This window comes from Raphanus sativus, chromosome 9, assembly GCF_000801105.2.
Source record: "Raphanus sativus cultivar WK10039 chromosome 9, ASM80110v3, whole genome shotgun sequence".
Classification (NCBI taxonomy): domain Eukaryota; kingdom Viridiplantae; phylum Streptophyta; class Magnoliopsida; order Brassicales; family Brassicaceae; genus Raphanus; species Raphanus sativus.
In genome coordinates, this window is record NC_079519.1 from 9,953,211 (window position 1) to 9,975,708 (window position 22,498).

Consider the following 22,498-nt stretch of genomic DNA (forward strand, 5'->3'; position numbering starts at 1 on the left):
CGACATTTAAATTAATGTATTCTAAACTATCTTTCATGGTATATAGAAATCATTCAAATTTTTTTAATATTTAGTTTACTAAAATTTCATATACTGCCTAAATTAGTAGAATTAGCACTATAAAATCTTCATTATCTAGAGAAACGGAGACAACAAAGGTTCTAAAGTCTTTGACCATCATCTTATGTTAGTGCTCTGAGAAACTATAAACTAAAACCAGATTTTCTTATTTTTGAATTTTTTTCAAAATCGATGGGTTAACCTCTTCTAAAATAATGAGTTTTCGGTAAATGCTCTATATACTGAAGTTTATACTCTTCACTTATGTTTACAAATTTCAAACCACATTCTACATTTGAATTAATGTATTATAAACTATTTTTCATGGTATATATGAATCATTCTAATTTTTTAATATTTAGTTTACTTAAATTTTATATACTGCCTAGATTAGTGGAATTACCATTATCAAATCTTCATAATCTAGAGAAACAGAGACAAAAGAGGTTCTAAACTCTTTGACCATCATCTTATGTTATTGCTCGATGAAACTATTTGTGGTTTAACCTCTTCTAAAATAATGAGTTTTCGGTAAATGCTCTTTTTTTACTTTTTGTAGTTTAGGTCTTGCTTCGTAGGTTCTCTCTCTTTATGGTTAGATTTCTTTCACTTACTTCTTGTTCTCTGTTGTAATTCTATCAAAAAGTTAAAATAGTGTGAATTTAACATTTTAATCCAAAACATTGAAATAATATATTTATTTTACTAAATTAATTTACAAATAATAATTTTTATTTTATGTAAATATAAGTTTAAATTGTAATAAATTTTATGTGTGGATATAAATAGTTATATTTTTTAAAAAAAATGATCTAAAATTAAGTTAACTAAGATTATATGTTTTTATAGAAATCTAAGCACTTATTTGGGTGATAGAATGTATGAACAATTTACTTCAGTTCCATATTACTTTTGCAACGGATTGTTCTCAATTATTGATGATGGTGTCAAAATCCTCAAAACTAGTTTCAACCACTCAGAGCTCATTCATATAACAAGAATGGAGAATACCAAGGCGGAAATCTTAGTACACAGTTGAAAAAAACAACTTTCGTTTATCATTCATATGGATACATAATTATCAGTTTGGTTTGCAGAGTCTTCGTGAATCTGTTTAAGTTGATGTCAAGAAAAAAATTCAAAACTAATAACAGTATTCCTATATAATAATAAAGAATTCGACATATTTTTAACATTAAAATACAATGGGATGATTGGTTAGGGCTAAAGATTGTTGAAGTTTCATTGTACTATTTAGTCTATAGTTTTTATTCTTGTACTTGTATGTTATTTTGCTCTAAAAAAGGTATTACAACTTTTTTGTCAACAACAATTATACTAATAGGCTTATAGCCAGTACAAGAGGATTCGAAACCCTAATTCAAACCACTAATAGGCTTATCTAAACAGATATAAATTAAAAATAATACAAAGTGCCAGGAGAGATAAGATTTGAACATTTTGACATATCAAATTTTCAAATATCACTTTATTATTGGTCTTGTATTTGAAAAAAAAAAAAAAATAAGAAATAGAATTTAAATAATGAAAGAATAAAAAATCTGAACCTTCTGAGGGGTTTACCCAATAAGATTGCTCTTACTGAACAAAAAGATAACTATTACACAAACGTTAACATGTGGAGTACATGTGTTTTTTTTTTTTTTTGGTCAAGTGGAGTACATGTGTTAATCAATGAACTGGGCAGTGGGTGGTGCCTGAGAAGTTCCAAGACTCATACAATTCTTCTTATTGGCATTCAACTTTCTGATTATCCCTCTGGTCATCTTTCTAGAGATGACACATGAAAACTCTACCGCCTCTTTCGAATCTGCCTTAAAACCTGCATGCAGCGCTCGCCAGTTCTTCTGATTTGAGCTCAAAGTGACAATTGATCTTTAAACTCTGGGATAGTTCGACCAATCAAAATACAAGATCATTCATCAGGACATTTTATCACAAAACCCTGACTTTACTTAATCCGCTTCCAATTAATCAGCCTCATCCAATAACTTTGAATCTCAGCCAAGGAGAAACTTCCTAATCTCATATAATATTCTTGTTGTCTAATTCTAGTTTTAAAGACAAATCTGAAATAATTATGATATATAAAAATTTTAAAGATTAAAATGATAAACGACAAAATAGTTAAGAGTCATAAATGTGATATACAATTAATTGTAAGAATGAAAATACAAATAAAAGATGAAACTTCAAATTTGAAATTTGAAATAGTTAAACTTCATATTAAAAGTTTCACTCTACAAAATTCTAAATTTGAAATTTTGAAATTTTTTTAGAGCAAAAAAACTCTATATTTGAAGTTATAAATTTTTTTTGGAAATGCTCTAAACAGAATGAAGAGTATCTCTACTATATAAAACAAACCAATTTCAAGACTCCTAAATTGTGTCACACATGCATAAATATTCTCATCTAACCAAATTTACACGTCAGCTATCCGCGTCACTTATTATAATTCTTAATAAATACGACCCATCAGAAAAGGCCCTGATTTAAGACCAACATGAGTACAGCCAGTGGCAGAGGGAGACAATTATATTACATGGGTCAAACTGATAATATTTGCAGTTTACAAGAGGGTCAACAAGCTTAATTCTTTGAATTTTATGCAACTAGTACATGTAAAAAATTTTTTTACAAAATTTCATATGGGTCATTTGACCCACATGCTGCTGTTGTAGCTCCGCCACTGAGTACAGCTAAAACTAAATCATGGCTTGATTAAACCACTCACCTTCTTTTCATGTTCATCATCTTCAACAGGAAAGCCTACCTCCTGCCATTCCGAGTCTCCTCACCATCAAAGCCCTTAATTGCTATAATTTTCCTACGGAAACCTACCTCTTCAAATCCTCAAGCCGCACTCTCAAGCTATATATATATATATATATATACACGCTATTCACACCTCCATCTCTTCAAATTTCCTCTCTCTTTGTCTCCTCCACATTAAGATATTCAATTGTAAGCATCTCTAAAAGCGTCCGAATATTGAGAGCATGGGTGGATTTAAATTATTCATCCACCTTACTGTGTTCTCACTAAGGCTGCAAGCATCTCGATCTTTAGCCATTTGAGCTTCATTTGAAAACAACTTAAGAGCTTGTGCAAGGGTACGACTCTTCTTATATGCTACGTCCTGAGATCTTTCTATCTCATTCAGCTCAAAATGATATTAACACAACCATTAGAGTTAAAATGACAGAGTTATTGAAGCTGCAAACCAACAAGGAAAAACAAACACAGGTACGGTTATGCAATTTCACGAGTTCTGGCTGTTTGGTCTTTTGTCAATACTTTGTTGTTCTTTCCAGAATTTTAATGTTCAGAAACTAAGCATTACAACTAAGGAAAAAATCTGTTGATGTAAAGATGTCCGCCCTGAAGTAGTCGCTGACGTAGTTGCTGAAGCAGACGTCGTAGTGAGTGGTGAAGACCATGTGGAGTCGAGATGCTGAGCGGGAGTCGTGCAGACTTGGAGAGCAAGAGAGTATCTTGGAGAAAAGGCAAAAAGGAATAAACTTGAGGAGCAAGTTTATGACTTAAAGGAAGAGGAATAAGTGCATTCCAAGAAAAGGAAAGTTGCACTTATTGATATGGAAGATGTCCATATTGTGGTTCCTTGGAGACTAGGGTTTCGGGAACGTGGAGTTAGTATAAGATAGCTATGTGGTCGTCTGTAGAGAGACAGAGACACAGAGGCTGATCTTATAGAGAGAGAAGCGCTTGGAAGTGTTCTTGGTCGTGCTGAAGCAGGGGCTGAAGTACTTGACGTTGGAGAGACATAAGCGGGTAGCTTAGGAATTGTTCAGTAGCAGCTGTTAGGGTGTTAACAGGCTAGCGAGGCTGATTAAGCAGAACTTGTAATAGGGTTTACAAGGCAATTTCTAATAAAGCTATTGGTGTGTGCTTGTGTATTTTATCTCTCTGATTTACCTTCTGCAGTACTATTGTTTGTGTCGTCTTTGCACTTACAAGTGGTATCAGAGCGGGGCTCGATAGAGTTAACGACTTAGTTTCGAGTAGATCAAGGTGAAGATGGACACGGTTATTTCTGTGCAGAAGGCAATCGTGTTGAAAGCGGACCAGTATGGTCATTGGAAGGCTCGCATGAAGCAGTTGATTCGAGGAATCAATGAAGATGCGTGGACAGCTGTGGAGACTGGTTGGGAGGAGCCCACCATAGTCACAACAGATGGGAAGAAGCCTAAGCCAAAGGAGGATTGGTCAGAGGCAGAGCGCAATGCATCAAAATTTAATGCAAAGGCGCTTTCGACGATTTTCGGAGCTGTTGAAGTAGAGCAGTTCCAGCTGATTCAGGGGAGTACTACAGCTAAAGAGGCGTGGGAGATCCTGCTGAATTCGTTTGAAGGAGATGACAGTGTCAAGAGGACACGTTTGGATCATCTTGGGTCGCAGTTTGAGAATCTGAAGTGGTCAGATGCGGATACGGTGGCAAGCTTCAGTGCCAAACTCAGTGCTATGGCGCATGAAGCATGTGTACTTGGAAAGAAGTACAAGGAGAAGAAGCTGGTGAAGAAGTTGCTACGCTGTCTTCCAGCAAGGTTTGGAGCTCAGAAGGCGGTCCTAAATATGACTGCAAACACGGATGAGCTCAAGTTTGACAAGGTTGTGGGTATGCTGAAGGCGGAAGAGATGGAGACAGGCAGTGGCTCGGTGTCTACATCAGGAGGTACGCCAGGGAGTATAGCCCTTGTAGCTGAGAAAGAAGTTGATAGACTTCGGAAGGTTGAAGATGCCTTGGGGTGGATAGTCAGGAATCTTGTAAAGAGGATGAATCACCCTGAGGAGATGAAACAATATGGTCGCCAGGGAGGTGATCGTGGGAATGGCATAAGGAGAGGAAATCTCAAGTGCTACGAGTGTGAAGGAGTTGGTCATATAAGGGCTAACTGTCCGTTGGTACAACGAAGAGAGCTCAAGTGCTCTGAGTGTAGAGGTGTTGGACACACACGGCGTGAATGTCCAAACTCAAAGAAGGGTAAAGGTAGTCCATTGCAGTCGTCTGATGAGTCAGAGTCTGAAGAAGATGGAAAGGTGAACCTTGTTGCATTTGGTGCACGCAAGGAGGGATCTAGTGAATCCTCTGGTTCAGATCTCAGCACAGATGATGAGGAGTATCACGTGCTGCTTAACAAGTGGTTGAGGGTCAAGTATCAGAATCTGAGATTGGAGGATATGGTTCTGAAGCAGAACGAGCTGCTTGAAGAACTTCGTGAAGAACTTGCGGCTGTGAATGAGAAATATGAGTCTCTTGAGCAGAAGGTTAGCAAGGTGAAGAAAGTTGCTACTGGAGAAGTACAACAGAAGGGGCTGTCACATTTCGTGCATGGGAGCACATCAAAAAGTGGAGCCAAAGAAGCTTGTCAGGAAGTACGTCGGGACGTGCAACAAGGAGTACGGCAGGAAGTTCTACAGCGCGGGGCTGTGAGTAACAAGCCGAAAGTGGTACGTCAGTGCAGCAACATGAAGGTCAGACAGGGGGTTCTGAAGCATGGGTGTGCAGCTGGTACGAGGAAGGAGGTTGATCGGTGCATCAACAACTGTGTCAGGCCAAAGAAGAAGCAACATAGGATGTGCTGCTGGTTCTGTGGGAAGGTTGGACACAAGAAGGTGGAGTGTTTTGCTCGTGAGAAGAGTAGAAACATGGCCAAGAGGGTGAACAAGGCGTTCACTAAACCCAAGAGGGTTGAAGAGGTGTCTGTAGCCAAGAGTGGCTCACTTGATGAGATCAAGGAAGAGACATCAGAAGATAGATGCAGCTCTGGTAGGAGTGATCTTGAGGAAGATCAAGAAGCATCAAGTCTGAAGCTAGGACACGGAGTTGTCCATAGCACAAAGGGGAAGGAGATCGAAGTGCGTCAGAAAGTGATGCGAGAGGATCTTCAGGAGGGTGATAGCGAAATCACTCCAAGACAATAGCAACGGGTGCAGAGGGCACTCGGGGTGGTTGAGAAGAGGCTCATGGTCAAGGAGACGATGCATGAAGGAAGCCTGGTCCTCAACAGAAGTGAGTCGAGAGGTAGCTCGACAGGTGCGTCAGATCGTGATGCAGTAAGTGTAATCTATTCCGCTGCAGCAGAGGCTGTATCATGATTACGCATGGAGTAGCAGACGGGTGTGTCTGTAAGGCTTGACATCTAAGCATCTGTTTTAGCTTAGTATGCAATCAAGCATGAGGAGAATGGTGACGTTCTGGTCCAAGGAGTACATATCTCATGGGGGAGAAGAGCATAGTGATGGACGTCCTGAAGTAGATGATGCTTGTCTTATGGGGGAGAAAAGCACAATTGGCGTGGAAGTTTCCAGGTGGGGAACGTGGTTGTTGAACCAGAAGAAGGTTGTGCTTGATCGGCACACAAAGCTAAAAGGGGGAGATTGTTGATGTAAAGATGTCCGCCCTGAAGTAGTCGCTGACGTAGTTGCTGAAGCAGACGTCGTAGTGAGTGGTGAAGACCATGTGGAGTCGAGATGCTGAGCGGGAGTCGTGCAGACTTGGAGAGCAAGAGAGTATCTTGGAGAAAAGGCAAAAAGGAATAAACTTGAGGAGCAAGTTTATGACTTAAAGAAAGAGGAATAAGTGCATTCCAAGAAAAGGAAAGTTGCACTTATTGATATGGAAGATGTCCATATTGTGGTTCCTTGGAGACTAGGGTTTCGGGAACGTGGAGTTAGTATAAGATAGCTATGTGGTCGTCTGTAGAGAGACAGAAGAGGCTGATCTTATAGAGAGAGAGAGAAGCGCTTGGAAGTGTTCTGGGTCGTGCTGAAGCAGGGGCTGAAGTACTTGACGTTGGAGAGACATAAGCGGGTAGCTTAGGAATTGTTCAGTAGCAGCTGTTAGGGTGTTAACAGGCTAGCGAGGCTGATTAAGCAGAACTTGTAATAGGGTTTACAAGGCAATTTCTAATAAAGCTATTGGTGTGTACTTGTGTATTTTATCTCTCTGATTTACCTTCTGCAGTACTATTGTTTGTATCGTCTTTGCACTTACAAAATCCATTATCTGCAATGGCTCCATGAGTCCATAGGATTGCGAAAAAGTGTTTCACAGTGTGAAATTCAGATTTAGCAATATGCAATTAACAATAAATTAAGATATTTCACTGATTGGATATATTATATGATGGGTTCATGTCATGTTGATCATCAATTGGATACTCATTCATACACATAAATAAAGAAAAATGAGTATCTAACATCTACCATTTATATTGACACCTGTTTTTTATCATCATAATGACACTTGGTTCTGTGCAGTTCCTTATTTATCTTACTCGCTGAAAGCTATAAAGTGTAGAGAAAATGGACAGCTGAAAAAAAAAAAGAGTCCTAGATGTGAGTTGGAGTTCAATACGAATCAGTTTATATGGGAATAAAATATTTGTGAAATACTTTGGGGTATTTGTACCTATGGGAAAAATGGATGTCATGTATTTTTTTTTTTGGGCAAATTTTTTTTGGGGCAAATGGATGTCATGTATTTAATGCCAACTTTTGAAAGTGTATTTGCTTCCTTAGTTATATATGTTAATTCAATTTTTTTTTTTTTTGCAAAATTCAATTTTATATTGCAACTCTTACTTTTCTTTAAACAAGTTAGCTAGATCAATTCATACCATGTTTGGATTTTTTTAACTGAAACCTATATCAAACACTAAAATATATATAAATAAACTCAGTGGTTGTGGTCGTGAATTATTATTAAAATCTATACATTAATTGTCTGTATTGTGGAGAGGATAGAAACAAAATCGCTTTACATTTGGAAAAAATATATTTTTCACAAAATAATAAAAAATACAATATTCAATATATCTGAATAAATAATATTTACAACCGCATTTAGTGTAAATAATATAATAAACCAAAAAGTTAACCAGTAAGAGTTAAAATACTTTGACACATGTATTATTTAACATAATTAGTATTTTACGACTATAAGATCTTTAAACCAGAACTATAGGGTGATGGATTTAAATTATTCACATAGCTAGGATGTTACTAATACTACTATATATTCATCAAAAACAGATAATTATTTACTGATGCTAATTTGATTTAAAACCCAAAAATTTAAATAAGATAACCAAAAGGACATCGTTGGATGATTTGAATCACCATATACGATACTTTACAAAAATCAACAAATGGCAGGAAAGTTATTGTTCTTTCCAATACCACAAATCATATTTTACTTCAACAAAAAAAAGTACACATAATTAAAACCTTCAGAATAGAAAAAACAAAAATTAACTTCTAGAAATACAAAAGTGAATGGGACCATTTGGGCTTTTGATGGGTTAACAATCCGATAACCAGGCTTTTAATAGTCAACATTGGATACAGCAGGGGAGTCTGTCGATCGTCTTCTTCAACCCAACAACTGTAAGAAACTTTCGTCTTTCGATTTGATTTGATCCGATTCCTCTTTCCGTCTCCGATCGAATTGAAGGTACATAACTAAACTATTCAAGTAGTTCAATTCGAATCTAACTTTGTGGATCTCGATCGTTGTGAGATTTGGTCTCTTTCTTTGATTACTTTCGTAAGATTAGGGTTTATTTCTATCATCATCGCTTTATTCTAATTTAGACAAGCTAGAAATGCAACTGATTCTGTTGCGTTTTAATTGACTCTGGAACAGGTTGCTGTGATTAAGATCGAATCTTCTCATCATGGTAATAATACTTGTTTTCCTTCAAAATTCGTCCCTTTGTTCCCCTGGTCCTGTAATATTGTATTCAAGCTTTAAACACTGGGATTGATTTATGACAGAACTATCTTCTTGGAGCTTTCAAGCCGGCGTGTAATGTTTCAATCACCTTCACTGATGGGAAGAATCGTAAACAGGTATCCCTCTTTAAGGTTATTGATAAACATGACTTAGATTAGAGGTTGTCTTAATATCCTTCCTACTTGATGATCTCGCTAGGTTCCCATTAAGAAAGATAATGGACAGACGGTTATGAACCCGCTTTTCCAGAGTCAAGAAACCATTGCTGGCAAGGTAACTTCCGTTTTGTTGTCATCAGGAGTTGATTCTTCCTTGACACATATCGCTTTTTTTTTAGGTTATTATTGAGCCATATCAAGGGAAAAAGGTGGAGCACAATGGTGTTAAAGTTGAGCTTCTTGGTCAAATAGGTCTCTGCACTTTCTCTCAGTTTTTCTATCTTGTTTCCAACTCATTTCCTATGAATGTATGTGCTAATGATATTTGTGTGTTTCATTTGTACAGAAATGTACTTTGACAGAGGGAACTTCTACGACTTCACTTCCTTGGGTGAGTCAAAACTTTGGATTCTATTATGACAATGGTTATGTTCGTAGTCCCTTTGTTATTATTAACTGATCGATCCTACCTATCTTTGCTGTTCCTATATCAGTGCGTGAGCTTGATGTACCGGGAGAGATATATGAAAAGAAGGCTTACCCTTTTGAGTTTTCGACTGTTGAGATGCCACATGAGACATACAATGGCGTAAATGTGCGACTAAGGTATATATCATATTATTTCTGTAACCTCTAAAGTTCCTAATGTTGCATATTATACTTGGTCTCTGTTTATCTTCAGGTATGTCCTCAAAGTAACAGTTACACGTGGCTATGGGGGAAGCATCGTGGAGTATCAGGACTTTGTGGTATATTTCTTCATTTTTTCTTTTGCGTCTTTGTGACACATATTAGTATTTAAGCTAAACTTACAGCTTCTTCTATTTTTCCTTATGAATTTGATACAGGTCCGTAACTATTCTCCACTACCTCCAATCAACAACAGCATCAAGGTGAGTCCATCCTGGTTCCTTATCGCTCTTGCTTTTGATACTGAATCCATTTTTCTCTTAAAGCCTGTTTTACCTCTGAAATACTGAAATCACATGACTGCTGCTCTTATTCTTATTCTTCCCACATTCTTATTAGCATTAGATATGTTGTACAGATGGAAGTTGGAATCGAGGACTGCCTGCATATCGAGTTTGAGTACAACAAAAGCAAGTAAGTCAAACTCATTTTCATTAATTCGAGAGCTGGAATGATAAGGGGAAAAAAAAAACACCAGCTGCTAACCCACTATCCTCTGGATGCAGGTACCACCTGAAAGATGTTATCCTTGGGAAGATATATTTTCTTCTGGTGAGAATCAAGATAAAGAATATGGATCTTGAGATCAGAAGGCGAGAATCAACAGGAGCAGGAGCTAATACTCACGTCGAGACAGAAACACTAGCCAAATTTGAGTTAATGGATGGCGCTCCCGTTAGAGGTATATCCCAAATTTATACTTCATCGTCATATGTTCGCAAACAAACTTTTACCCTTTAGCTACCGAGTAAGCATTGAGACAATGCGCAGGTGAATCGATACCTGTAAGACTGTTCTTGACACCATACGATCTGACACCAACACTTACGAACATAAACAACAAATTCAGCGTTAAGTATTATCTGAATCTTGTTCTGGTGGACGAGGAGGATCGCCGTTACTTCAAGCAGCAAGAAATCACGCTGTACAGGCTCAAGGAGGAGACATCTTGATGTTAACAAAAGGGGAAGAGAGAAATGATAAATTTTCAGAACTTTGTAAAGTTTTTTTTCTGTATGCAATTGGTTTGAGGACTTGGAGTGATGAAAAGTTAAATCATGTAGTTTGTTCAACGACCATAATGTTGTTTGCTTCGTATTGAGTCATACGACTTCTATTCTCTTTGTTTTTGGAACACAGACTTTTATTCTCTTCTTTTATGTGTTCCCTTCCATAATTTTACGCCAAGTACAAACTGTTTATTGAAACTCAGTTCTGTTGAGGATTTGAATTCCTATCATCTATATATGTATTCAACTTTCAACGGAAGAATCTAATTAAGTACATTGTTAATATGTTGTAAAACGAATTTAAAAGAATATTTATATTAGCTTAGTCAATGATCCTAAATGTTTCATCTACGAAGCGTTTATCTTAAGTTATATAGAATGGTTCACCTAGGAAGGTTTTAGACTAATCTCTGTATGTGAAAAAATGAAACGAATCCAAAAACTCAGATCTAACTCGAACGAATGTGATATAGATAATTTGAATAGATTTTGTTTTATAAGTATTTTAGATAATTGTTTTTATCCAACCAAATTTAAACTCGAATGGATACCAAAAGAAACTAGAAAATTCAAAAGCTATAAAAAAAATTCCATACCCAAACTCCATTCCAAATAAATTCCCAAAAATATTCAAAAATCTGAGTATCTAAATTTTAGTGATAAACTAGATTGAAGGAATATGTGTATAATCTGAAACTTATGATGGGACTTGAGTCCAATATACCCTCTTGGGCCGGGGGAAGGAAGGGGGGAGATGCACAAAATCAAGTTTTCAGTTTTGTTAGAACTTATCATTAATGCAAATTTTATCAGTGCCATGTGTTCTTAGCACTATTAGTAGAATCTTAACCATATAATGTTAAGCTAGATGTACTTCATACTGTGGAAGCACCGTGGCCTAGTGGTCAAGGTTTAAAGGTTTTTACACCCAAGTCTGGGGTTCGAATCTCAGGCGACGCAATTTCTACACTAGGAGGTATGGGTTTCAATTCCCGGAAAAGGCGAATTATGCAGAATATTGGAAACAAGTCTTGTAAGGGATCTTCAGCATGACGCAAGGAATACTGTCAGGAATGAATCTCATAGGGCGGCTCAGGATGATGCAGTCATACATGAATTCTTATAAGGTAGGTAGAATTGTCAGCTGTAATATCGTCTATGTAATGTTTGTCATTGTTTCTAATATCATAATAAACCCGACAAAAAAAAAGATGGACTTCACACTTAAAACCAATTGGTGATAAGTGGGATGGCCCAACCATCTTATATATTACTAAGGATCCCTACCGATGTGGGACAACTATGTGTCTAATACGCCCCCTCGAGATGATGGCTCTTTGAGTGTCAATCTCGGAATGTTCGGGCAAGGATCGATGAACCAACTTTGGGCCAGATCGATGAGGATCGGGTTGGACTGCGTGGATCGGGCTCTGATACCATGTTAAGCTAGATGGACTTCACACTTAAAACTAATTGGTGATTAGTGGAGAGGCTCATCTATCTTATATATTATTAAGGATCCTTTCCAACTACCGATGTGGGACACTTTGTGTCTAATACGCCCCCTCGAGATGATGGCTCTTTGAGCGTCGATCTCGGAATGTTCGGGCAAAGATCGATGGGCCAACTTTGGGCCAGATCGATGTGGATCGGGTTGGATTGCATGGATCGGGCTCTGATACCATGTTAAGCTAGATGGGCTTCACACTTAAAACCAATTGGTGTTTAGTGGAGTGGCTCATCTATCTTATATATTAAGAAGGATCCCTTCCAATACCCGACGTGGGACTTATGTCCCTAATACGCCCCCTCGAGATGATGGCTCTTTGAGCGTCAATCTCAGAATGTTTGGGCAAGGATCGATGGGCCGACTTTGGGCTGGATCGATAATGGATCGGGTTGGATTGTTCGGATCGGGCTCTGATACCATGTTAAGTTAGATGGACTTCACACTTAAAACCAATTGGTGATAAGTGGGGTGGCCCAACCATCTTATATATTACTAAGAATCCCTTTCAACTACCGATGTGGGATAACTATGTGTCTAATATATAAGAATTGTCTAACCCACTTTACGAAGGAATATGTGTATAATCTGAAACTTATGATGGGACTTGAGTCCAAAATACTCTCTTGGGCGGGGGGAAGGAAGGGGGGAGATGCACAAAATCAAGTTTTCAGTTTTGTTAGAAATGTCTGGGGACCTACTTATTAATGCAAATTTTATCAGTGCCATGTATTCTTAGCACTATTAGTAGAATCTTAACCATATAATAGTTGTCTAACCCACCTTACTATAGATGTTCAGATGTGTACAGAACAATGGATAAAAGGTGACATCAAGTTTTGTAAAAGTTCTCCCACAAATGAGTATATACGAGCTGAAATTAAAATGCTAGATAAATGTATATTTTTATTTAGCTTAATTATTCTTCCATTATATTTGTTGAGTTGTGTACTTTATATGACTTTTTATATCTTTGTTTGTCTTTATCAAAATTTGAGTACAAAAGTTGAAGACTACTGTAGTTTTGGTTTCAAGATTTCATTGAAATTTGGAGGTTTCTGTTTTTGACTGAGATTGAAAACTTGTTCTTTTCGTTTGAGGTTTTTATAAGTTGACAATTGCATTTTAAATTTAATTTTGAATAAGTTTGATTTTAAGTTTACACGATGTTGTTTTATTTTTAGTTTAAATAATGTGTCATTCTTTTAAAGGTTCTAAATTTCTAATCATAACCACCAGTTCTAAATCATGTCACCAAAATCCTTTACTAATGGCAATTGTTTATATTAGCCAAGTTTATGAACTACCATGAGTCCTTTCGTGTTATATACAAATATTTGCGTAGCCGAAATCGAATTAGATTAGAACTGGATACGAATCGGAAATGGGTTCAACCGAATTTTTGATTTATTATTATACCTGAATCGAACGTGAGAAAACTATGACCTAATTTAAATCAAACTTAATATTGGAAAGCCTAAATTTCATAATCCAAAATCTCAAAACCCGATTGAACCGGAAGGAAACCCGATTGGGTACCGAATGCACATGCCTACTTTGTATTATTAAAGTTGTCGTAGAGTTCTGTACATAACAACTAAGAGAAGAATAAACAAAGAGAAAAATAAACAACAAGCCTAGAATTTTTATCTAACTGTGACATGGTCAGAAAACAGGACAACCATGCGTTATTACGCCTTTAGCAGTAGGACAAGATGCGAGGCCACAGTTCGTGCTATCATCAGCGTTTCCCCACCACGCCAGTCCAATTCCACTGCGTCCTAACGCCAGGAAAATCAGTATTGTCATAAACGCAGTTCCCGCGTCCAAACCGCCCGACAAAACGTAATTGTACTTTGTCCACCACTCTCTCTTGTACTTAAACACAAAGTGTCCGAATATAAATGCCACGAGGCACCAGCTCGTGAAATTAACCGCCATCGCAGGTGGCATCATCGAGGTTGCTCCTAAAATAACCGGGAAGTGTATATTTGAGATCCATTTTTGAGCTGGAAACGCTTTGGTCGCTAGCCAGACGAAGAAAGGAGTGATTGCGCCTACGAGGAAGAACCAGTTTATGGCTGAGTATTCTCCCAAGTCACCGAACATTCTACGTGGTCCTACAAGTCCCCAAATAACTGATGCATCGAAGAAGACACGATCCATCGGGCATGTCCATTGACTGTCGTCTGGAAGCTTAGATTTGTCACATAAATGAGGAATGTCTACCATTAACCACCAAGCAGTTCCTGTGTATACTAGCACAGCCACAAGCGTCCCAACCACCTGAAATAATCTTGTCTTACTAATTCTATTTTTTAACAAATAAATAATTAGTAGATCAGTTAGTGACCTGTGCCATGTACATGCTTCTAGGAGGGATCTTCATGTAGAGGCCGAGTTTGAAGTCTTGGATGAATGTTAGAGCCTGAGTCATGCTGATGTATCCATACACTTTGAAGCACATGTTTGCAACCGGACGTTCTGGATACATGTATCCGATTACATATTCTGTGATGACGTTCAAACCCGGTGTCTAATACAATAGGAAACTTGTTACTTAAAAAAAAATAAAAAAATCAGCCTCCAAATAGTTAAGTGATACTGAATCAGACATTGATGCATATGAATATGAATTACTTTTAGTTAGTTTGTTTCCTTTTCAGTTTTCTTTTTTTTCCAGAGGAATGTTTGAGTTTTTGTTTCATAGTTTTTTTTTTGTTATAGATGGTTATATTTCAACAAAACTCATTATAAGAATAATTCATTTAACCCTAGTTATATATATTGTTTTTCAACTCTTATATAGTTTCAATAGGTACCTGATTAGTGGTGGCCATAATAACACCAATAAGAGGAGTGAAGAAGACGGCAATTGCACAAGCTAGCAACACTCCCCACCAAGGTAGCTGCACGGTAGCATTGTAGTACACAGAGATAAACACGATGAGCGCAATGTTGAGGACGAGGATCACCAAAAACCACCACATGGGAACTTCTCTGTAGTTTTTCTTCATGATCCTAGTGTGTATATCCATTTTCTTGTTCTTATTGAAAGCTCCTCTCGTTTGCTTCCATAGATCCCTAATATACAAAAAAAAAAATTGAATTACATATATAAGGCGAAGTTAGAAACTATTACCAAAAGACTGGTCCCTGGTCTATGGGAAACTACCTCGTTAAATAAAATCAAAAGTGAAAATTTGATTCTGAGGAGCTGATCATCGAGTTTAGTTACCTTCCGTTGAAGAGTAAAACATGGACAATGGTCGCGGACAAAGTGGCAAACCCAAGACCATATGTTACCGCAAAGAAAGTGCTCATATGGATTGGACCAGTCTTTGCATAGATGTCTCGGTTGAGATGGAACTTGTTATCAATGATACTCAAAACATCATAAGACGAGCCATTACCCATGAAAAGCCCACTTGAGAATATAGGAAATGTTTTGGCATGGTAAAGATTAAGCCAATAGCAAAATGGAGTGGCCACATACATTATTATCACAAAACCAATTGTTACATTGACGGTAGCGAAGATCGGGCTAGCAAGTGGACTGCCGAGGTAAGAGCCAATTGTAGCCCAATCAATACCAATTGCGCCTATACCAAGACCTTGTTCCCCTGAACCGAGTTGGTTAGCCAAAACCGATTTTGGGCTAAGCCAACAGACCCATGAGATGGAAGTTATCATTGTGAATAGATAGCCAGGTAGAATGTAGTATGCGAAGCTAGTAACAAGGACTATGATGAAGAATTGGATTCGGGTCATGCCTCCTTTTTTCTTCTTTTCCTTCTCGTGCAAGGCACTGCAGTCGTTAGTGAAGTAACTTAGCAGTTTAAGGCTAATCATGAAGATGACATTTCTATAAATGTTTATAAATTGTATTACCTGAATAAAGACACTTGAACTAGATTGCTTGGCCACCACATTTCACCGGGCTCAACAAGGTGTTTACGGAATAGACCAGCCCACCCAAACCCGAGAAACTACCAAAAAAGTGTTTTCATAGGTGAAAAAGGTACGAAAAGAATTCACCAAAAATGTAGAAAATTTCTAATCTAAGAACACGGTCCCAAAATTGTACAAGTAATCAGAGCACAAATTTCAAACCAACGCCAACTATATCCTTAAATTAGACAAACACTGAGTTTAATAGCTTAAGAAGTTTAGGAAACAAGTGTTTTTAGTTTTAACTATGGTTAAATGATTCTTTATCTATCCATATATCCAAGAATATTTGACCTGGCTTTTAGAATATAAATCCCTGCCTACTTGAACGAAACTAAAGAAACCAACTAGCTTTTTTGACAACATAAACAACAACTAACTATATATTATATATAAAACATCTTTTTAAGAAAATTATTTTTAAAAAAATGGAAATTAACAAAAGAAAACTATAAACTATTTTAGACTGATCAAAGATGAAAGTTCTTACCCAAGAACAAAAAAAGCATATAGTGACTTTCTAATTTTTAAACAACTATATTGTAAATGTAAATTTTTTTAACCAAATGTAAAAGTAAATATTCTTCCTCAGATCAAAGAATTATTGCATGTTTAAATTAGGGCACAGACGTATCAATACCTGAGTAGTGATCATAATGAGAAAAGCCGGTAGAAATGGAAGAGATCTCTTATAATAAAGCTTAATAGCACTAAGAATATGAGTCGCATAAACCGTTCCTGCTCCAGAATTAGCGAAAATTGTAATCATAACATGTTCCTTGACATTAAACGGTCCAGGATTCATGTTGAACTCCCACCTTGATCCCTCCAAGTACTTCTTATTTGGAAGGACTCGAGCCATCAGATGACCGAGCGGCACGACCGCTATCTGAGCCGAGATTCCTGTAATGGTCAACGGCATCTGTCTGTACCAGAAAAACTGGTTCACAAACGATAGTATGATACACGCGGCAAGACCTAAAACCCACATTCTAAATGTGAGAACCGGTAACGTCGGATCGTCGGTTTTTGGAACTGTTAGCTCAACCTCCTCCACCGCGCACCGGTCTAGCTCATCCACGGCTTCTATTTCCATGGTTCCGGTCGAGTGCTCTACAATCTCGGCCATTGAAAAAGATATGAGAGCTGTTTTTGGAGGTATGGTGAATCCTTATAAGCTTAAAGGTGAAATAAGAACTTGATTCTGTAGAGATTCTCGCTGTTGAATCTTTCTACTAAGCACTTCTTTATCCGTATAGTTCTGCTAACAGATATATTATCGAAAATGGCATTTTAAACAGAATTAAGAAGGATTATCCTCTACAAACAAATCAACGAAATAAGTGCCTTCTCTCTAGGGTCTTTCAGTTGAACTAATAAAAACTTTGTTTTAGTTTTTTTTTGTCAAATAAAACTTTGTTTATTTAAATTTTCACTATTAATTAAAAATGGAAAATTTTAAATCTCGAGAGTGTTTAAAAGCGCAACTACCAATCAGTCGTACTCCTATCTATGTTTTCGAAAAAAGTCGTCATCCACGTATGTTGGCAGCCTTGTCAAAAGTAATGCCTATTTGTAGCATTTAAAATTGTTGCACTATGTATATGATAACGTAGTTACCCTGCTAATTCTAGGCTTAGATTGATTGTACGCTTGCAAACATATTTGGAGAATCTTGTAAATTTTTAATTGTACCTGTAATAGAGTACATTCATATTGTATTTGAGTAATGATTTGGACCTATTTGGAGACATCCTAAATTTTATTAAACTTTTAGAGAATTTAAGACTTTGATGATTCACTACTTTATGAAGATATATATATACATGACGATTATATTTGCACACTGCAATGTTGAAAATCTAATATAATTTTTTCAATTTTAAACTGCATTTTTGGAATTTGAACCTCATATCCCCGCTGCATTTTCTGAATTTGAACCTCTTATCCCAGCTTTTGGGTCTAACAGCAGTTTTTGTGGTCGGTAACGGTTGATAGCGTTTCAAAACAATTATATAAATTAATATAAATCGCTTCAAACTGTTTCCTCTTGAAATCAAAAGCTGATTTTATTTAGCGGTTGCGGTTGCGGATGGATAAAAAATTATAAAATTAACTTTTTAAAAATATTTTAAATTTTTAAATTAAGAACTAAAAATATAAATATTATAAATAAAAATATATACATGTTTATATATTAATTTAAATTCACAAACAGTATCATAATTTGTTTTATAAAAAAATTAAACTAGCTATTTATTAAAGAGTCATTTAGGTAGGAAGCCATAAAAGGAAAGTTATCTAGGCAATTTGGCGAAAAATTATTTATTTAGGTGGTTGGTCATATGAAGCAAAACGAATTTACATTATTCTCCTCTTTCTCTATCACTAAACATCAGCATGTGATCGTGTGTCTTTTGTCGCTGTTTAATTGAAGTTAACTTGCTTTAATCCCAGATTCATTAACCATAAATTTGTAGAAAAATTTAATGGTTAGTAATCTGTAAAACAAAATTCGTCAGTAACCATTTATTTTGGATACTAAACCATAATGGGTGTGTAAACTTTAAATCCAAATAAAAATTTTAAACTTTAAACCTTGAACTATAAACCTAAGTAAAAATTATAAACTGTAAATCTAAATATAAATTCTAAATTATAAATATTAAACCAAAATAGAAGCTCTAAATACAAATAGAAACTCTAAATTAAAAACCCAAATAAAAATTTCGAACTCTATATCTTAAATCTAAACCCAAATAGAAACCCTGATCTCTAAACCCTAAACCCAAATAAAAACTATTAACTCTAATCTCTAAACCTAGGTATAAACTCTAAACTTTAAGTCCAAATAAAAACTTCAAACTTTAAACTCTAAATCGTAAACCCAAATAGAAACTATAAACTCTAAAACCAAATATAAAACCCTAATTCTGATCCAAATATAAATTTTAAACTCTAAATTTTAAACTCAAATAGAAACTTTAAACTCTAAACCCAAATAAATTTTAAATCCAAATAAAAATTCTAAACCCTAAACTCTAAACCCAAATAAAAACTCTAAACTTTAAACCCAATAAAAACTCTAAACTCTAAACCATAATTTTTTATCTTCTAAAAATCCTAAAGTGACAAACTCAAGATAATAATGTCTTTTTCAATTTTTTTATATGAGTAATTATAATACTTTAAACGGATAAATCACTATTAATACATAAAAAGATAACAAATAAAAAGATATGTACAAGATAGTTGAAACATAATTTGGGTTAGTCTCTCTTAACCCATATCGATTTCTAAAGAAATAGAGTAAGAGAAAAAAAAACACCAGATGTGGTATTATAGGGATAATAATGTCATATAAGGAAACTCATATAGTCACTTTACGTATGTTTATCAAAGATGCAAATAATCTTCTAAACATGTCTATAGCATGCAATTGCTCTTTATTAAATTCTTTTTAAAATTAATATACATACAGATATAAATATATTTACATATATAAAACAAAAAACATATATTTTAAAAAGTTTTAACATAAATCTTCAAAAATATTAAAATTATAACTTTCAACTAATTAAAAATTAATAAATAAACATAATATTATTATTAATCATATTATATTTATAATTATTATATTTACTACAATAGTATGTTTTATATTTTTATAATACTATGATATACTTATATTAGTAATTTATTATTAAACCGTTCTACTATCTTATAATCAATTAGTCACAAACGCTAAAAGCTTGAAACCACAACCATTTGTATCCGCAAATTCCCGTCTCTACAACCGCAACTACTGTGTTTAAACCAGTCAGACTTTTAATTTTAAGAGATTCGAAACAGTTCGAAACGATTTGTAGCAGTTTATATGATTATTTTAAAACGTTATCAACCTCTATCAACCGCAAAATCGCAAAAACTGCTTGCGGGTGATAGCAGAAAAACCAGTTAGGCCCTAAGTGGTTTACATGTACAACGGAAAACATATCGTAATTCAGTTACAGAAAAAAAAAACATATCGTAATTTGTTTCACTGTTAAATTTTTCCGACAATTTGTTTTTTTTTTTTTTTTTGATAAAGGGCTTTTTAACAATTTGTTTCAAATCTGTTCTACTTTTCCGGCTGATGCCGGCCATGGGCCAAACAACTAGGAACTGGATATCTAAATTTATATGGTTTATATTTTGAGCTTTAGTTGGGCCTAACATTCAAGTACTGTATGTAATATTACGCCTCAACTCGTTTCTTGATAATCGATAGTATCTTGAATTTCTAACCATCGTTTTTCGAAAGATATGCAAAAGATTCTCAAATGTTATCCCCACAATCCACAGATGCACATATTAACCAACGAAAGTACAACAAACATTGACTTTTTCTTTTTTTTTTCTTTGCTTTATTTCTGAAATTTTAGTACGGTGAAAGTTTATGTTAGGTCCACATATTACAAAGTGGGACCAATAAATGATCGAAAAGAAAGACAGTTGCTGCGATAATGGCTCAGATTTCAGATTGAGGAAGGAGAGGTTTTTTAATCAGGACAGCTAGATCGTGCCCACACCGTGACAGTGGTGGTCCTCTGAGCAGGCTGCAATTACCTCTCATTAATTCAGAAACACCCCAAATGGGTTTTAATTAAGATGGACCAATATACAGAGCCCATAAGGGATGTGACCACTACTTTCTATCTCTCCTTTTTAATCATATGAGAAAATTCTTTAAAAAAACAGGATCATAAAGAATGTTTGTTTTACTGTACAACGAAGGTTTTCTTTTGTGTTCGAAAATGCCAGTTTAAAATCATGAGATTAGATGGGTTTAAGAGTATATCTCGTACAGAATGTTTCTTTATGATAATTGTCCAATCCTCTCCAGTTGAAACTTCTTTTGTTTTTTTCTCGTTTTGTCTATCGAATTGTTTAATTTTAAATAAGTTTAGAATCAATTTGAAGTGTAAAACATGCTTTACGGGTGGGATTAATCATCGATGGCTATTTGTCACTGACGACGAGTCTTCTGCATCATATATAGCTAGAATAGTATTGAATTTATCCTCAGTCCCTCTGCGTGGTGGTATATATATATTGAATGATTGTGTTGATGCATATGAAAATTATTACAGTTAAAAGTGCCTCCAACTTTTATTAATACCATTTTTATAATATCTTACCCTTACCTATTAAAAACATTTTGCTATAGAGGCACATAGTTTTGAAGAATTGCTTAACCGATCTAGCCATAACAACAAGAGTTGATGATAATCATTTTAAGATAAACTTGAGAAAATTTCAGGTACTAATCAAACTCTCGGAATCAAATGAAAAGTAGAGAGATTTGTTCATTTTGATAATCATGTTCGTGGGCAATTTAAGCCAAAGTGTTGATGAGATGTTTTTTCCAATCTATACTCCAACCTTATTTATTTTCATAAATTAATCTCTCAAGTAACTTAGTACATGTATGGACATAAGAATAATCTTGTTATTTTCAAACAACATATAAATATCTATAGTTGTAAAATAACAACATTATAAAAGAACTGATCATTGGACTATATGATGGAAAAAATTGGACCAAAATCATGTATATATAATTAGGGATAGGCATCATTACTCGATACTCGCCTTATACCCGTTACTTGACATATATTCGCCTTAAAAATTCAAGTACTTGACATTGCCAAATCAAGTAACAAGTCGACAAATTTCATTAGTCGCAAAGACAAGTATCAAGTAGCATTTTATTTTCAGTATTTGCCTCATTAATTGTTACTCGATACTCATTCTATAAAATACTCGTTACTTACTAAATAATAATTGTTACTTGCAAAATAATACTTGTCTTGTTTTTGATATTAGTTTAATAAACAAGACAACTATTACGGTTAAAACTTGCTTTTTCATAATATGCATAAATATTTTCTTTAAAGTAATTTTCATGTTTTTAGTAGAATAAATAAGCAAATTTTCATGTTCATCCTGATAGAGTATTATTTAATAAATAATACTTATATACTCAAAAATATTCGTAAATAATTTACAAGTATTCGCAAGTATCAAATAATAAAACAGAATAAGTAAATTGCAAGTAATTTATTTTTGATAAAATACTCGAGATAGCAAGTACTTTTTTAACTTCGTGCGAGACAAAAAAAAAAATTTAAATCATTTCTATAAATGTCGTGAAAGTTAACTTGAATGATTCTTAAATTAGGCAGGTTTCTTGGTTCGACAGCGATCACAAATAAGGGAAGGCTCAAAGTCCAACGAGCAGAGCACAAATATATCTGTCTTGAGTCCTTAAGTCGAGGTATGTCCCAATTAACTCCTA

At 35.2% G+C, this 22,498-nt stretch overlaps 2 protein-coding genes across 2 annotated transcripts; one reads left to right on the top strand and one right to left on the bottom strand.

The window, feature by feature from the left end:
- The first annotated feature begins 8,405 nt into the window (after positions 1 to 8,405).
- Positions 8,406 to 10,812, top strand: LOC108823655 (vacuolar protein sorting-associated protein 26A). The gene is made up of 12 exons (XM_018596910.2): positions 8,406 to 8,560; positions 8,753 to 8,786; positions 8,884 to 8,958; positions 9,041 to 9,115; positions 9,180 to 9,252; positions 9,347 to 9,391; positions 9,495 to 9,606; positions 9,683 to 9,749; positions 9,849 to 9,893; positions 10,049 to 10,104; positions 10,197 to 10,372; positions 10,462 to 10,812. The coding sequence occupies exons 2-12, from the start codon at positions 8,784 to 8,786 to the stop codon at positions 10,641 to 10,643; spliced, it is 909 nt and encodes a 302-aa protein (XP_018452412.2). The 5' UTR covers positions 8,406 to 8,560; positions 8,753 to 8,783; the 3' UTR covers positions 10,644 to 10,812.
- A 2,905-nt stretch (positions 10,813 to 13,717) lies between these two features.
- On the bottom strand, positions 13,718 to 17,392 carry LOC108826276 (oligopeptide transporter 9). Its single transcript, XM_018599661.2, has 6 exons — positions 16,799 to 17,392; positions 16,099 to 16,196; positions 15,446 to 16,015; positions 15,030 to 15,291; positions 14,561 to 14,743; positions 13,718 to 14,493 (listed from the first exon to the last, which is right to left on the bottom strand). The coding sequence occupies exons 1-6, from the start codon at positions 17,285 to 17,287 to the stop codon at positions 13,873 to 13,875; spliced, it is 2,223 nt and encodes a 740-aa protein (XP_018455163.2). The 5' UTR covers positions 17,288 to 17,392; the 3' UTR covers positions 13,718 to 13,872.
- Positions 17,393 to 22,498: the final 5,106 nt, after the last annotated feature.